The 18288-nt window shown below is 32.9% G+C and overlaps 1 protein-coding gene across 11 annotated transcripts in view; it reads left to right on the top strand.

Annotated features, from left to right (window-relative positions):
- Positions 1 to 18288, top strand: part of MIPOL1 (mirror-image polydactyly 1) — a 263509-nt gene that overhangs the window by 228918 nt on the left and 16303 nt on the right. For 9 of the 11 annotated variants that reach the window (XM_011376476.2, XM_023522283.1, XM_023522269.1 and 6 more), the window contains one exon: positions 9436 to 10594. The exons of 1 other annotated variant lie outside the window; for it this stretch is intronic. In XM_011376476.2, coding sequence (XP_011374778.1) covers positions 9436 to 9502 — 67 coding nt within the window. In that variant the 3' untranslated portion in view covers positions 9503 to 10594. Of the gene's footprint in view, positions 1 to 9435; positions 10858 to 18288 lie in introns of those variants that run through there. One more of the 11 variants, XM_023522270.1, reaches the window with a different exon arrangement.

Here is an 18288-nt window from a genome sequence, read left to right as displayed (position 1 = left end):
CACAGTTGAATATACATGTACAGACTTTTTCTATGTTCTATTTAATTTCAGAGATAAATTTAAGTTTATTGTTTAACGTCAAGGTAGGAAGCAATTCCTTAATATAAATCTAAAAGTGAAGCTAAACAAAGCATGGTAAATAAAATGACCCCAAAATCGTGATGCCTGAGTATATGTACTCCTGCTTTCTCATTTTATCTTCTTGTATTACACAACCTCTTGCTCACAATACTTAAAACCTTAGAACGATTTTTAAAAAGGTATAACTTGGAGCTCACTATTTTATAACTTGCTATAGTTGAGAATTCCTTTTATGGTCCATCTTTACAAAGGATTTTTGTATTTGTAAAAAGACTTCATTTGACAGATATCTACAGTGGACACACCTAAAAACTTTGTAGGGCACAACAACTGTTTTAAAAGGTGCCATTTATGGAATAAATAATCATTTCTAAAAAATTGAATAAAAATACTTGATACAGTGACATCTGAGGAGCTAAATTAAGCTATCCATATTATTTCTTTGTATCTTTTATTCTAGTAACTCAAAATATATTTTTATAAAGCAAAATTATTTGGGGGAAAGGATTGAATTAGGTTTGATTAATTTGAAAGTTATGGTAAAAAACAAGAAACTAGTAAATGGTTAGTAACGATGATATTATATGTTAATGAAGGTAATTTAACTGGGTGGTGAACACATAATAAATATGATGTAGTATTGAATCATAAACATGAAACCTATATAATTTTATTAATGAATGTCACCCCAATAAATTTAATAAAGTATCTAAAAAAACTAAATATTGACTGCAAATGCCCATTTTTTTGTTGTTTTTATTTTCTTTGTTTTTTAATAAATGTAAATTCAGCCAAAAATACCAGTTGACAACAAGTAGGGACAATCTATATGTAGAAAAAGATGATAAATAGTCACATCCCTGGTATCACTTAAGAGATAAAGCAATTCCCAAAACATATCTATTTTGATACCAGTCAATTGATACCTGCAATTCTGCCATGAGATTTACAGATTTGGGTTAAAGCTTTGTTTTATAATAAAATGCAGATATACTTGATAGCCTTTTTTTTTCAATCACATAACATTATTTAAAAAGAACATTTTTTTTAAAGGCTAGTATTTAGAGTCAATGGGAGGAAAAGATGAGGAGACTAAATTCTTAATGGGAAGTAGGAGAAGTGCCATTGGGTAAATTTCTGCTCGACATTGGTTTTGGTTTTTTCTCTCTCTCTAGATTTCTTTATTGCTGTTGGAATTCCATCATTACCAGTTTATTTTAGACATACTCTTATGAGAAATTCAAGCTTTTCCACTTTCATAGTTCTACCCTATGACTGGCTCAAACAAAATAAATATTACAGGAACCATGTTATATGTGGGGTAGGGAAAACATGGCCCAAAATCATTTCAAAAGCCATAAAAATTTTGTAAGCTTTATTTCCTTAGTATCTTGTGTTTGGGATGGCAAAGGTTGTAAAAACTATGTATATTTAATTTACAGTATTGATTTGAAAGTTATCATTTCTAAATGTATACTTTGCTTCAGTCTGCATAATCTGTAAGTTTATCAACATTTCAATTATGATGGAAATTCTCAGATCTCTTGAGAATCATAAAATATTGGAGATACCTGAATGCAGTGGGTAAAATAGACGGTAAAAGAGCCTTTTAAATACATTTTTGGTTTCTACTTAATCTCAAAGATCTTGAAATGAAGGTTAACAGTGAGATGAATGGTTGATTCTAATTGTTGTAGTATATTCATTTAAATTTATCAATGACATATAAACTAAGCTAAGATTTTTAACAATCTTTTGTCAAGGAAGACATTTTTAAAAATTCCCCCAGTCATGTGCATTGATAATATGTTTTATGATAAAAATCTTAAAAGTAATGTTCATCTAGAATCCCTATTTATTGTCTACTTATCTACTTATTATGAAATTTTTGTGCTTTTCAAAATACTTTATATGAATTTATATTGTAAATAATTGTCCTACATCCTCTTTTTCCTTCAGTAAATTGATCTTGTGATAATTACTTTAGCTTTCTACATTTCTGCTGTTATCAATTTTTTTATTTTCTCTAGTATAATTATAATTGAGATCTTATTTGAACTATTATTGTTATAGTGTCCAATTCCAGGTAAATAAATTAAGCCCATGTCTAAATCAACCACAATTCATTATTAACTGAGCTTGCTAACAAGAATACAGAAATGTTTTAGGCTTCAGGTGTTATAAAATCAAGGTTTACTTTAAGTCTATTTAATAGTGGACCTGTTCAATTTCTTTTAAATGATATCCTTTTTGGTAAGGCAAAATGCACAGCACCTTCATAGTAGTATTAGATTAGTAATGTTTTGGAATTTATTATTTGGTTTTGATAAAGAGTGACTCATGGACTTTTCAGTGAAGATATCTTGAATGTTGAAACACAGACCAATCATTAAATTTTCATTTAAGAATGGAGTAGGTACTATGTACTGTGAACCATATTAGGTATGATATCAACTTCAGGAAGCAAGGCTCTACAAACACACCATATTTGCCAAATATCATCACAGCCTAGAAACTTGTTTCTATGCCACAGATGATCAGATTAGAACATCCAGCTTTATCACTCTCTATCTCTCTACTTCAGTGATATCTACTGATCTGATCAGTGTCATTCCTTTAATGTGAGTTTCGGGTGCCTGATTCAATGTCTGCCTCTCTACCCCAACTTCTGCGTTCATGTTAAGGAATGTCAATACCAGCATCAATAATCTGTCCTATTTTTTTGCCTCCTGAATGTTAATGATCTTTACCTGTTCTCCACTTCAGCTACAGTGGATGTTGCCATCCCTCAGAACTTTTCTACATCTGAAATCCAAAGATTGAAGTTGCTTCTTTGACAATTACAGCCTTATTTCAATTACTCTTGCTTTTTAGCTTCAACACAGATCAAGATATCTAGTCCTTGGCTCCTTCCACTTGTCCCTAAACTAATAGTTCCTTATAGACTTTCTTTCTTCTCTGCCCAATCTGGATTCTAGGTTTAATCACTTTCTCCCCAGTTCACAGTCTTATACCCTTGTCTTTCTCAGCTCACTTGCTCTATAAGTCATACTTATATAGGACATCTCCTATAATTTTCCTTCCCCATATCTATCCCCAGAGTATAGAGCTGATGGGGGGGGGGGGTGGAGAAAGTCATACTACTATGATAATGTCTCCTACAAATTTTGTAGTCTCTAGCTGTAGTTGGGTAATCAGTCCCACCTACCATTCCTTTTACATGCCCCAGATCACCTCTCTTTCTTGTCCCATTAAACCATCTCCATTCTCCTTCAACCTTTTTCTTCACCCTATGCTTTCACAGAGAACTTCACTTCCTACTCCACAAGGAAAATTGAATCTTGCAGGTATGAGTTTTGTCAGTTAACTTCCCCTACACCTACAGAATTATCCACAGCTGTATCCTTTCCACCTCTTTCCCTTTGGTCTCCAAAGAAAAGTTGTCCAGTCATATTATCAGTGATTATACTGCAAGTCGTGCTAATAATCACATCCTTTGAGACGCTACTTAACAAGGTATCATCTTCATCTCTTATACTTTAGTGTCTTCCTATAGTCTTCTCTCCCGTATTCCACAAACATATTCATGTGCCGCTCATTCCATTAAAAACTTCTTCACCCTTACATCTCCTTATAACTATAGCCTTCTTTACTTTCTAACCAAATTCTTATGAAATAGCCTATGCTTGTTCTTCACTTTTTCACATTCCATTCAGGCTTCCTCCTACTTCCATCATGCCATTAAAACTGCACTGAAAAAGATTGCCATTTCCTAATCAAATGGGCACTTTTCACTTTGATCTGGTTTAAATATTGAACCCTGTTGATCCTGTGATTCTCTTTTTTGGTTCTTCTGTAGCACCTATTTTTGATCCAACTGTTACTTTCCTATTTTCTCAAATTCATTTGCCAACCTCTTTACTTTAAATATCTGTTTTCATTTTGGTTCTGCCCTCTTCCCACCTTGCTTCTCCTTTTATATTTCTATTTCTAAACATTTCTATCTACTCTCATGGCTCCAGGGGCAACTTTAAGCAAGACCTAGTCATGGTCCTTCTCTCTAGCCTCATGTCCCGTCCTTCTCAGACTCCTACTTAATGATCCCAAGAAACTATACTACTGGTAGGACATGGCACACATCATGCTTTCATACTTCTGTGCCTTTACACATATTATTTTCCGTCTGGAATGCTCATCCTGCCCCCTCTCCATACCACCCTTGTCAATGTGACTATTTCCTTCTTATTTAATACTTAGCTCAGTCATCATGAGGAAGCGTTTGCGGCCCTTCCTTTCCTACCCAAACTAAGTCCTGTTTAATACTTGTGCTTATCCTTTTATTTACAGCATCTACCAATAACTTATTGGAGTTGTCCATATAAGGATCTACTTCTCCACCTCACTGCTCCTTATGAGCGGGGGCCATGTCCTATCTTTTGAATAATCAATGCCTAGAACAACACCTGGTACGTAGGAATTATGCTTATTGATTGCACTGAAATCTGTATCATAAACCTAGAATTCTCTCTTTAACAAATTCATATATATAAGTGCCTGCTTAACATCCCCACTATTGTCCCATCCACACCTCAAATTTATATGTACCAAATTGAACTCACCATCCACACACAGATACTCCCCAACAAATATCTGCTGCTTTTCCTCTCCACTGTCTTGGTTAATATATCACTACCTATCCAAAACCAGACACCTGGAAGTCATCCTTCTCGACCAGCCCATCTCACCCCATCATACCCTCAAAGGTCACTAAATCCTTTCATTTCCATATCCTAGATATATTTCAAATTCAGCACCTTCTTTCCATCTGCACTGCTGTAGCTCTGGTTCAAGTCTCACTAGGATTACTTTTTTATTGTGGTAAATCTATATAACATAAAATTTACTATTTTAACTATTTTTAAGTGTATAATTTTGTGTTCTTAAGTACATTCACACTGTGGTGCTTACTAGGATTATTTTAATAAGGAGCTATCTGGACCTCCTACCTGTAAGCTAACCTGCCACCATCTCATTCCTACATTCTTGCCAGTGTGATCTTTTTAAAATGCAAGTAATGTTACTAGATGAATTAAAATCCTTTTATCGCTCCCCATTGTCTATATTAGTGATTTCATCAGAAAGTTTTCACAGGTCCAAGCTGAAGTGTAGGAAAAAAAGGATAATATAATGTATCAAGTTTTTCTAAATTTTTTTAACTTAAAGGTTAAGGGAATTAATGAATGACAACATTAATCAAGATAAATACTGAAACACGAAGGAGGCAGTTGGATATGCAAGTCTGAAACTCAGAAGAGTGCTTTTGGATAGGGGTTCTGTATTTGGAGGTCATAAGCATTTAAGTAGAATCAAGGGAGCAGATAACACCTCTTGAGGAAAGCATGAAAAGTGTAAAGAAGAGATTATGAAAAGCTCAACATTAAAAAGACCAGAAGAGGAAGAACAGCCACAAAGCAAAAAAAAAACAACAACAGCAAAAACATTTAAAGTCTTCTTTTCACTCTGCTGCCATTGTTGAAAGAGGGCGAGATCTTTGATACTAATGGCAGACAATGAGAGCAGCATTTTTCATGAAATTCCTGTCTCCTCGGCTGGAAGGATGATTGTTATCCATCCTCTTGAATTTCCCTGGTTTTTTCTCCTTGAAAAAAAAAATTTAAAAGCTAGCTATGCTTGATGGGGTAACATCATTGCCTAAATAGTAAGAATGTTTTTTCTGGGGAACAGAGTTATGTAGCCAATAACAATGCTACTCTCACATTGACAAATACAAAAAATACTCTCCAACATGGAATCTATAGTGAGATTTTTACTTTGGTTCAATTCAGTTGATGATGAGGAATTTGTTCTGTTTTTACTCCTTTCTGTCACTTTGCAAAAAAGTTTTCTAGTCAATAAAAGTAATTCAAGCCCACAAAAGTCCAGAAATAAGCCTTAATTGTCACAGTACTTTTAGAAGTGGTATAGCACATCAGAGAGATCAGGGATGTGGTAATTAGACATAGCATTACATCCTAGCTCCAAAATTCACCAGCAGTGTGGCTCTGATTAAATTACCCCGCAATATGCTTTGTCATTTGATGATAACATCTACTCCATGGAGTTATAATGAAAATTAAATATGTGCATAATCACATCTCATAGTTCCTGGTGCATAGTATTCATTAAGCATTACTTGCCTTCTGAAATATATCTCAGTATTCATTAAGAGTGAAAAATAGATGTAGACCAATTAGGGAAATTGGTAAATAAGTTATAGTTCACCTACTTGATGAAAAACGATGTAGTTTATTGTACTACATCTATATACTGATATATCAAAAGTATAAAAATAATGTTAATTTTAAAATGGGATTTCTATATAAAATATAGCTGTAAATGTATTTTTCAAGTTTATATAGAAGTTATAGCAAATAATAGATTGTAACTATTTCCTAATTATTATATGCAGTGTCCTCAATTTACTTTTTTATGATATGTTACTAAAATAGCAGATGAAATATACCAGCAAATACTTTCTCAATTTGACTTAAGTAAGAACTTGCAGAAAAATTTTAATGAAGCTATTAAGACAAATGATCAATCCATTAATCTATAATCTGAAAACTAGTTCTCTAGTCATCCAAACCCTAGTGGAAGTAGCTTTGAACTAATGAACAAGGAAACCTGGCCCAGATTTCTCACTGTTTTACCACAAGACCTTGCATAAGGGTTTACTTGTCTGTACTTCAGTTTCTTCATGTTTAAAATGAAGAAATTCTAATCCTAGCTCTGACCCTTTTCTTACTTCATGAAGCCCTTGGGAAGCTATTGTTGAGTAACATGTAAAACAGTTGGAGCCTATTTTAGTAAACTACATAATTTTTAAAAAGATATTATTGATTTGGACAGTAAAGAATAGCCTGCAGGCAAATCCTGCAAGGTGCTTCAACAGACGTACACACCTACCTTCCTGTTGGCACAGTCCAGGTTTGGCAGGTGTATTCCATTCCTTACAGGAAGGAATAGGTGCTTCATTGTGTTTCAGAAGTCAGTAAGCTTTTACAAAACTAAGTAATTGACATTTTTCTCATTTCTGAGATCAGATTTTCATAAATCATTCATCCTGGATAAACCGAGAATGTGGTTGATCTAGTAATTGTTGAAATATAGAAAAGACATTGCAAAACATGATATTTAAGTATTTCCTCCTAACCTCTTCCCTTAGCAAGATGTACTAGTTCTAAATGGAAAGACATCCTAGTATATAAAAAGGAAACAAAAGTAAGATGAGCCTGTCTGTAAAGGAGGAACCAAAAGAAGCACGACACCGATTTATCTCAGTAGTTTGGGTTTCCATTGAGAATTTGTGGTGATAATAATAACTATGCAGAATAGAGCTTACTTTTACATTATAAGGAAGTTTTAATAGTGCACATATTGTGGAGGAGGTAAGTATTCAACCAACTCAAAAGTAATATTTTCTGACCTTTTACAGTATATGTGGAGATATGCTTTTAATGGCTCGTCAGGATTTCTACTGGCAGCCATTGGTTAGCAGTTAATTCAAGCTACTGTCATATTTTAACAATACACTTAAAATTTCATACCGACATTTTTTCTTTCTCCTCCTCTACAATTTAAGTTAGTGAAATTTTCTCTAAATTAAGGGATTTATATAATCCCAAGAATCGTAATATTCAGAATGTATAAGACGGCACTAGTTTTTATCACTAGGTGTAAGTCCGACTTATATAGACCAGTCTGTGAATATAGTGAATCATGCAGTGAATCTTCTAGTTCAAGTGTTTGCACCACTAGGCTCAAGCTGTTTTAATGAATGTGTAATACTTTTATTCCTCTTCTTTTTTATATTAAATTTATTTGTGTGACATTGGTTAATAAAATTATTTGGTTTCAAGTGGAAAATTCAGTAATACGTCATCTGTATATTGCATCATGTGTTCACCACCCAAAGTTAAATTTCCTTCTATAAGTATAACTTACATTGAGAAATTTGTAGTAACAGATGTAGACAAGATTTGCATTTTTACTCTAAGATCATTGCTTTATTTTGCAAAGCAAAGATTTTTGATACATTGAATTAATTCATTTTATATTCCTGTTTTCTAACAGAGCTCAATATATGCAGAATCACCCAATAAATTTGAGCTAGTTTTCAGGGTTGCATGCAGCTGAATAGTTCACCTAAACCAGTGTGTATGACACTAAGAATACCCTCATTGCTTAGCATCTAGCTCTGTGCTAAGTTTATTTGCAAAGGACCCTCGTGCCTGGATTCACATAAATGAGGCAAGCTGGAGCAGACTAGCCTGTGTCGTTCAGTCTTTCAAGAAGAAAGACTGTGTATATGAAAACTGTTGGGCATGATCTTCACTTACAAAGAAGATTTCTCTGTGTATCACACCAAGCAAGTTTTTGGTTAAGGTTTTATACTTTCAGTAAGGAAAATAAAAGGAAAAAATGCAATTAATGGCCTGATTCCATCATCTTTTGTAAAGCAAAACTCTCACTGATCCACATGAATGTGGTCTCCCTTCCATAGAGTAGCCTAAGAACACCACAGAATGGACTTCTGAACTTTTCACGCTATTTTCAGTGTAATTGGTAAGTTTTTAATCAACTAAAAATCACTTCTCTTTGACTAAAAAGTATATATAGTCATTCCTAGACTATTTATACCACTCAAGAACAGAAACTTCTTTTTAAATATAGTGCAGAAAGTCTACCTTTATTAGCATCAAATCATTTTTATATATTTAAAATATTTTTATGCCACTGAGATGTGAAGTTCTTCCATGCCCCAGCTCCCTAATTCCTGGCTTTATTTTTATCGACTGATTCTATGAAAAATAAATCTAATACATAAGAATTGTACAGTATGCCAATGTGTCACTTATTTAGCTAAGTAACGGTGTAAGATTGCCAGTATTTCTGTATTGAAATATGTGCTTCTTAGGTAAAAATCAGTTTGAAACTGCTCTACATTGAATATGCCGTGCTGTCATTGCATAGTAAGTGAATGATTCACAACCTTAATGAAAGTAGGTAAATGTATCAAAATGAGTAATCTTATATTTTTCATGTAGCATCTAATGCTGACATAATATGAAATTGTGGGTTAAAGTTTGTGTTGTTGCTGTTTTTTAAACCTCAAATTCTTGACACTCTGTACAAGTCTCCTGCTTACAGTAATGCTTTGTTTCTTAACATGACTACCAGGGCTACTTGGTCATAAGCAAATACTGTCCTTTCTCAGCCAAAACATTCCTGACAATAATTGCACTTTTTATATATATTTTTTTTTCCTTCCCACCCACTCTTCCCCCAACTTAGATTGGAAAGGCTGGTGGACGTCTTGAGGAAGAAGGTTGGAACGGGGACCATTAGGACAGTGATCTGACTGAAAAAAACGACAGTCTGGGAAGCAATCACATCTGGTGACCAGGCTGCTTCATTCAACACTGTGTAAACACTAAAGCCTTAACTTAGCAAACAGTTGTTAGAAGTGGGACACTCCAACCACATTCCAAGCTGAGATAAAATCAAATCACAAATGTTTAACCACTTTGCTGCTGACTTGAGTTATTTATCCAAATGTATTAACTACAGACTTTTAGCGTACCTATAAAGTTGTAGTTTATTTTGTAACTGTTTTATATCTCACTGTATTTTATATAACTTTTACTAAGATACTATTACAGAAACATTGTGAAGATGGTCAGGATCGTATCTTCACATATGGCCCTTTCTGAATCAAAATGCAGCAAAGTAAATACTGTCTAAACCTTAATCCACTGTGTTATAGGTCAAAACTTCAAATACATGCATTTTTCAATATAGAGTTTTATTTCTTACCTGATGAGAGAAGCTCAGATATAAGAGTGTATAGTCTTCCTTTAATGCATGCATGTAATCTTTGTTGGTATTAAAAACTATTAAGTGTAAATACCAAGAATTAAATATATGATTTGTTCTAATAAAAGTTTGGTACATTAAAATTACATTAATTAAGGCATGACGTTTGTTTCATTACAAATAATACAGACTGTTTTCAATAAAAAGAAGATATTGTTAATATGTACTTGTTAATTCATATTATCAACATTTTTTAATGTTTGGTCTGAATAATTATCTAAACTGTATTTAAGCTGTAGGAATTGCCAAGTCGGTCTAATAGACTAAGATAATTTTGACTTGAAAATTTGCATGTGCCAGCATGACATCTTCCTAGAAGGCAAGAAGCCATCAAGCATATTCAGTATCCTTTTCAATTTTTATTTAGAGTATCATTTGAATTTTTGTCATGGAGGAGGAGAATCCAATATGTAATATACAATAAAATTATAATGTAAAAATATATGGACTTGGGGAAAAAACCTACAATTTGATTCAGGTTACCTACTTTTTCTTTTAAGAGATAACTTAAAATCATTACAGCATAGCAGTCACATCTAATCATGTGAAATTATTAATAAAACTAAGATTTATGTATTTGGCTATGGGAAAAATATCTTCTTTCTTTTAGATTGAATAGATGAGAGGCCATTAGAAAATGACTGTGCCTAGAACAGAATAAAAAAAACAAAGATTAAATTCATGAAAATAGGCAAATAAAAATTTTTCTTAGTCTATACAATTTTTTAATTCATCTTTAAGATTGAGCTAAATTATCATTTCCTATTTTCAGGACAAGTACAGAATAATTTATTGCACTATTCTTTTATATACCTTTGGAAATTACCCGCTTGATTTTTTTTTAACTCTGCAGGAAAATGTAAGGTGCTTTGTCACAGAGTGACAAAAGAATCATAATGCTAACAAACTCAATTTCTTCCTTATTAAATCTATTACATAAACTGAGAGTTAGAATCATCCCATTGAATTTAAATTTAGAATTTACTCATGTTACCTGCTTTTAATTATTTTTTTTAAGCTATGAAATTAGAAAATAAAGAACAACAGAGGTTAAAAAGTAAGCTAACTGGATTTACTCTTTAGTTCTAAAGAGAATTATAGCCTCTCATAGGCAAGTGACTATAGAAATAGAGAAACTGGAAATAATTTAGTCATGCATGGGGTCTTATTTCTGGGCTCTAATTGAAACCTGTAACAGCTTCATATGTGAAGGAATAACGCCTTTCAAATCATGAAGGTAAGTAAAGAGAAACAATTCTTGCCACAAAATAGTCCATCCTGAATAAATAAATCCCAAGTGGACTTGAATTTTCACTTTAGTCCTGAAGAATAGACAAACCTTTCTTGAGTTATTTTGCTGGAGATGTTATGAAACACGAAGTTTTTTTTACAATTTCCAAACATTTATTTCTATGCCTAAATGATCAATTTAGAGCAACTAATTCCTGTAATCAATATCCAGAACTTTTATAGAATTTGATATTATAAAGTTAAATTTACAGATTGTAACATCTATTGTTCAGTATATATAATCCTCAAAATATCCATCCCCTTGAAAATGAATTATCTATAAAATTACAAATGCTATGTATTATAGCCAGATAGTATCGCTAATTGATTTCTTGCACTTAAAAATATCCACCAACAATGTTTCATATTGCTTTTTTGTGTGTATGAGGGAGTAACCTTGCTCATTGAAGATCATTTCCCTATATATTCAATAATAAAGCAACTTCAGAAGTATTCCACACTGCCCAGGGATGTCATTTTAAACATCAAGTTTGATTCCTACAGTAACACAAGAATTCACTTATCCTTGTAAAAATAAGTAGTTCAGAAGAAAGGCAAAAAAGATAATACAAATGTGCGTAGCACTTGATGACTTAAAAAGACCTTTCATATTTGTATATTTGAGCCTATCAACAATCATATAATAACAATAATAATAATACATTATATGTGTATATATATATCAGCCGCATAACGATGATCATGATTTTAATATTATTGTTATTATTACATACATTTTATTGATGGGAAAACAGACTCAAGAGTGGCTAGGAACTTGCCAAGGACTGGCTAGGACTTAAAACTGAGGTCTCATGACTAAACTCCGTGCAACCATAGGTCTCCAAACCTTTCTATTAAAAAAATATATATTTTTTAATAAATAGTTTGACTCGTACTATTTCTGTTTTTATTACATGTTTTCTTTTACACGCGTTCGTATAAATTCTCTAAAAGTCAAGTTTATATGCATTTCTTTCAATGAAATACAATAATGTGAACTGCATGTGTAAAGAGCATCACATTAATGCCACCTCTCTATAAGGTCATAGTAACAAGTATACTTTGTCTTAGCCTTCACTAATTAGGTATATTGTGACCATTCATTGTTAATGAAAAATAGCCTTGAGTTGCTTTGTACTATTTTTAATTTGGCGTGATGCTAAAACCTGACTGTAGTTTTATCAAATGGAAGTCTAAACTTTAAGGCTCACTCTACCTCCCAGAGCGACTGTTAGAGATAAACCCAGTTATAGGCAAGTAATAAGCATGGTTATTGGTTATAAGCAAGGTATAAGCAATTACAGCAAAGTTCTTAGTTAATTATATATGAGAAAATTTAATTTTACTTTTATAAATAAGCCGTAAGTTAAAATTATTTAAAAGATTTTCTCTTTTTCAATGACAAACTTGATCCTTTCTGTATTTCCTTATCCAAATAAACTGAAGAATCTTATTAGATCACTTATTGATAGAAATAGGTTTTTTCCCCCACAAAAAAGGTTAGAGTATTTTATAGTTTTAATATTGAACACAGTTGCATAGAAAACATTTTCATGTGTGGTATTTTTGAAGATTATAATTTTTAAAGTTTCTATTTTAAAATATTCATGATTAATGAAGCATTATAATGATAAAATAGCATGGCTTACACATTTCGACTTCTCTCATATGGTTTGTATGGAACCCGACTTTTCATAAGACAGTATTGTGTTGTTGATCACTATTATTTACAATTAAACTGTTCATATCTATATACATGTATGTATCTATGTACATATATTTACCACATCTATATATCTATAGACATAGGTATATACACACAGACACACACAAAAAAATACATTTGCCTTTTTTAAAAAATGGTTTACAAGTCAACTGTTAGGCTCCAATGATTTTGGTATTTTGTTCATGTTTTATTAGAAGTGCATATGGTTTCTGAGGTTTTTAAACAAATATGTGGAATGGTTGAAAGATTTATATTGCTCGTGCTTAGCTAAATATGTCATCTCTAGAAAAGATGTGGTTTATTTTGGCACAGCTTTTAAAACTCAAATATTTTAAACATTTGTTAAGTTGGAGCTTGCACATTTGAACTAGTAGTAGCATACGTTCGAGAATAGCATCTCAAGTTACTAAATTTGTAATCCTTTTACTAGAATAACCTTTTTTGAAAAGGTTTTCCTTTCCTTTTTATTATGTATTTTAAGTTAAATTTATAAAGGTTGAAATTATTTTTTAATATAGAATTCCATAAATAGAATTTGACAGTGGTAAACATATTTTTGAGAATCAGTAAGATACTGTATACTATTGATATTTTTTACAGAAATCTTAATATACACATTTTTAATTTTACCGTTTTCTAAATATAGTTTTGGAGTATGCTAGTACTTTGGAAGCCACTAGTTCCTTGACTGATTATTAACAAAAGTGCATTTTAATGCACAAACTCAAATATCTAAAATATATATTTACTTTTCATTCATATAAAGTCCCCTATTGCAAATTCTACACATTTCAAAGCAAATTTTATACATTGATCTTAATCAAATTTATAAGTGTACAATCCTATAGACACTACTGGATGTTCACTATAAAACATATTGTAGTAAGGAAACAGATTGTCATTGTTCATTGTCAAACTATGTCTGACTTCCTTAAGTTTAATAAAGGAACCTTTTTAAACTATTTAGATAATAAAATAAAATTACAGTTATAAAATATTAAAGAGGAACATTTTTTGTTGGTAAATAGGCTTAGAAAGAACCTAAGATAGGAGATCATATTCTCTTAATTAAAAAATAATAGACTGATTCAAATCTACCACAAAGCACCTCTACTAATTTTGGAATGTATAAACGAAACCAAGAGCTGAAATCTCAAAACACTGCTTCTGTTGTGTTTGACTATTCGATCATGATAAGATAAATATAAACAGACTATATAACACTCTGTCACCTGGTGTGAATTTAGAATTTAAAGCTTAGGGAATGTGGCTAAAAGAGAACCAGGGTGAGAGTGGGCAGTAGGAGTCTTCAGGACAAAGATTCTATAAACTAGTTATGTCTAAACTCATATTACTGTGTACAAAAAAAGAGCCTCACCATGTATGGCCTCTGTGATCTTGTCATACTTCTTACTTCCCCATATGTACACAATAATAACATTGTCATTATTTTTGCTTTAAGCCTCAACTATTTTTGAGATTTAAAAATCAGAACATTATATTTACCATATCTAGTGCTCTTCTTTTCTTTGTGTAGACCCAAGTTTCCACCTGTTATAATTTACCTCCTTCCTCAAGTAGTTATCATTTATACTAATACAGAGCTGTGGGTGGTGAATTCTTTCATCTTCTGTATGTCTGAAAATGTCTTTTTTTTTTTTTTTTTGGCCTTCATTTTTTGAAAAATATTTTGCCAGATATAGAAATTTAAGTTAACTTTTTCTTTTTTTTTTCTTTTTTTTTCTTTTTTTTGTATTTCCAGAATGTTTCTTTATTGTCTCTGGCTTGTTTTATTCTTACTGTCATTTTTTGTTCACTGTATATAATATGTCCTCTGGCTGCATTAAAGATTTTTCCCTTGTCACTTGTTTTAACCAGTTTTATTACGATGTGTTTTTGGTATAGATTTCTGCATGCTTCTCTGATAGAGGTTTGTTGAATTTCTTGGACTTTGGGTTTATACTCTTTACCAAATTTTTAAATTTTCAGCCATTATTTTTTCCAATACCTTTGTTCCCCAAGTTTTTTTCTTCTCCCTCTGGTCACAGCCATGTGTGAGTTTTGGTTATTATTCTGCCTAGTCCTTTCTGGTGGTTGTTATCCTGGCTCTGTGTGTGTGTGTGTATGTGTGTGTGTGTGTGTGTGTGTGTGTGTACACATGTACACAGCACTCTCCACTCTGTGCAAAATCTGTACACAGCACTCTCCACTCTGTGCAAAATCTCTCCTTGCCAGTAATCTGACCTGCAAATTCTAACAATCTTGGCCTCCCCAAATTCTCAATCCTATATTCTCAACTCAGACCACCAGGCTCTCTTTTTGTTTCCGTTCCCTGCACTCTGCTCTGCAAACTTTCCAGACACTAAGCTGAGGGCTCACTTCATTTGTTTCTCCTCTCTCACTGATCATTGTCCTGAACTGCCTGTTGTCCAAAGTCCAGAAACATTGATTCATGTATTTTCACTGTTGTTTTCTTACTGTTTTTGTTTTGGTGGGGTTTTTGGTTTTTTATTTTTTGTTTTGTTTCAGTTTTTTAGTTTTTTAAGGTGGGATGGTAAATGTAGTCATGGCCAAAAGTACAAGTCCTGTAATTCTTTTAAAATGTCATCCTCTTGATGTCTAGCTTCCTTCTTCCTGTTGAGAAATTAGCTGTCAGTCTTAATGTTCTTGCCTTGAAAGTAAAGTCTCTTTTTTCTCTGATTGTGTTTTAGATTTTTTTTCTGTTTCTTTGTTTTTTGGCACTTTTATCGTGTGCTTATATGTGGTCTTCCTTGTGTGCTTATATATGTCTTGTTTGAGTTTACAGACATTAAATCTATGATTTGATATCTTTAGTCAATTTTAGGAAATCTTTGGTCAATGTCTTTTTTCCCTCCTTCCAAGATTCCAATCATATTTTTTTCACTGTTCCCATATAGCTCTTCCACCTTCTTATATATTGTTCTTTTTTCCTCTACTTACATTAGTTTTGAGTGCAAGGTTACCTTTCATTTTACTAATCCTGTCTTCTGCTGTTAAAGCCATCAATTCGATTCTTAATTTCAGCATTGGTATTTTTCAATTCTACAGTTCCCTCTTGATTTGGGGGGTACATTCTAATTCTCTGGTGAAATATTCATCTTTCTAAGTATATTGTCTCCCCCTTTTGCCTCTGTTTTCTTGAACATACTAGTCATAGTTACTTAAAAGTCTGTGTCTACTATATTTGAATCACTATGGGTCTTTCTCTGATGTCTGTTTTGTTTCTTGATCTCTAGATGTGTGGTTTTGTCTCTTGGCATACCTCTTAATTATTGATTGACTATAAGACATCCTGAGCTTCCAGATGATTTTGTCTTCCTCCAGAAAGGCCTTAGCCTTTCCTCTGTTGGGAAGATTGAGTGGAAGCTAATCGCGTTAATCCAATTAGGTATTGTACTGAGATAATGCTTTGTTGCAGTTTGAATAAGGCTCAGTTTTCACTGGTTTGCCCCTCTCCCGATGGCATAGCTCGCTAGGGCTTTCAGTAGTAAAAACGATATCTTCACTGGGGCCCTTTTAGACATTCTCATCTGAGCCTTTTTTTTAACCTGCCACTTAGGACAACTCAGAATTTACCAAGTATTTGAAGGGGAAACTGAGCGTGTGTTTCAGGCCCTTTGGCTCTCCAGGTCTTTCACTCCCGCCCTGTAAGACTGCCAAAGCGCTGCTGGTTTCTCTGTCCCTAGTAGCAATCTTCTGCCAGGACGGAGCCCAGATTATCATTCTGTCACCTTCACCCAGATCCAGCAAATGCCTCCAGGGAAGAGCAACTCAGATCATCAATTTCTCTCTCTGTTCTCTGTTCTCTGGAATCTTAGACCCTCTACTTGTCTTTGTTTCAGCCCCTCTGTCATGCATTTAAACAGGTAACATTTTGTATTTTATCCAGCTTTTCTAGTTGTTCTTGGCAAGAGCATTGGCCTGCTACAAACCATTCTGGTGTGTCTGGAAGCAGAATTCCAATGGGTTTTAAATTTCTGTTATATTTTTTATTTCTGGAGGTTATTTATGTTCTGTTTATTGCCAAATCTGTTTGGTAATTTTTATGATCTCTTGTTCCCATCTCATATTTCAATCTTTTTTATTTCTTTAAACATTTTAAACATGTTTATTTTATACTTAATTTCTGATAATTTTAATCTCTGAAGTATTTACTGCTCCAATTTTGTCTATTATTTCTGCTAGCTACATTTATGTTGCCTTTTTTTTTTTTTTTTTTTTTGGATATTTGGGGATTCATGAATTCCAGCTTATATTTCTTAGAATTATCCTCAGTGAGACTTTTCAAGGTCTGGGTATAAGGTGGGTTCCTCCATAGAGACTTTACATTTGCTTCTGTCAGTCACCTGGGGATGTGCACAAGCCTTAGAGCACTTTAAAATCTTACTTTTAATTGTATTGGGCCACTTAAATAATTATCATTTAGGTTGCAAACCCACATGAGGGCTAGCTTATAGTTATAAAATTCATAGTCGATCTTGCATTCATGGGATGGAAGAATTAATATTTTTGAAATGTCCAACCACAAATAGCCATCTATAGAGTCAGTGCAATCCCTATTGAGATTCCAATGGTATTTCTACAGAAGTAGAAAAAGCAATCCTAAAATGCTAATGGAACCACAAAAGACCCCAACTAGCCAAAGCGATCCTGAGAAAATAACAAAGCAGGAGGCATCACACTTCCTGATTAATTTTGAAATGGGCAAAAGACCTGAATAGACTTTCTTTCCCAAGAAGGTATATAAAAGGCCAACAAGTACGTGAAAAGATGTTCAACATGACTAGTCATTAGGGAAATGAAAAAAATCCCAATGAGATTTCACTTCACACCTGTTAAAATGGCCATCATTAAAAAGTCAAGAGATAGCAAAAGGTAATAAGGATGTGGAGAAAAGGGAACACTTGTACACTGTTAATGAGATTGTGAACTGGTATAGCTACTATGGGAAACAATGTGGAAGATCCTCAAAAAATTGAAAATAAAGCTACCATATCATCCAGCAATTCCACTTCTGGGAATATATCCAAAGAAAACAAAAACTCAAAAAGATATCTGCACCCCTACATTCATTGCAGCATTATTTGCAATAGCCAAGACAGGAAAACAACCTGTATCATCAATGGATAAATGCGTAAAGAAGCTGTGATTATATATATATGGAGAGAGAAGAGAGATTAGATAGGTAGATGATAGATGATGATAGATGACATATATATATATATATATATATA

The sequence above is a fragment of the Pteropus vampyrus genome, unplaced genomic scaffold (assembly GCF_000151845.1).
Source record: "Pteropus vampyrus isolate Shadow unplaced genomic scaffold, Pvam_2.0 Scaffold10, whole genome shotgun sequence".
In the NCBI taxonomy this organism is placed as follows: Eukaryota; Metazoa; Chordata; class Mammalia; order Chiroptera; family Pteropodidae; genus Pteropus; species Pteropus vampyrus.
The sequence above is the reverse complement of the archived record's forward strand: the minus strand, read 5'-3'. Positions and strand labels throughout refer to the sequence as shown.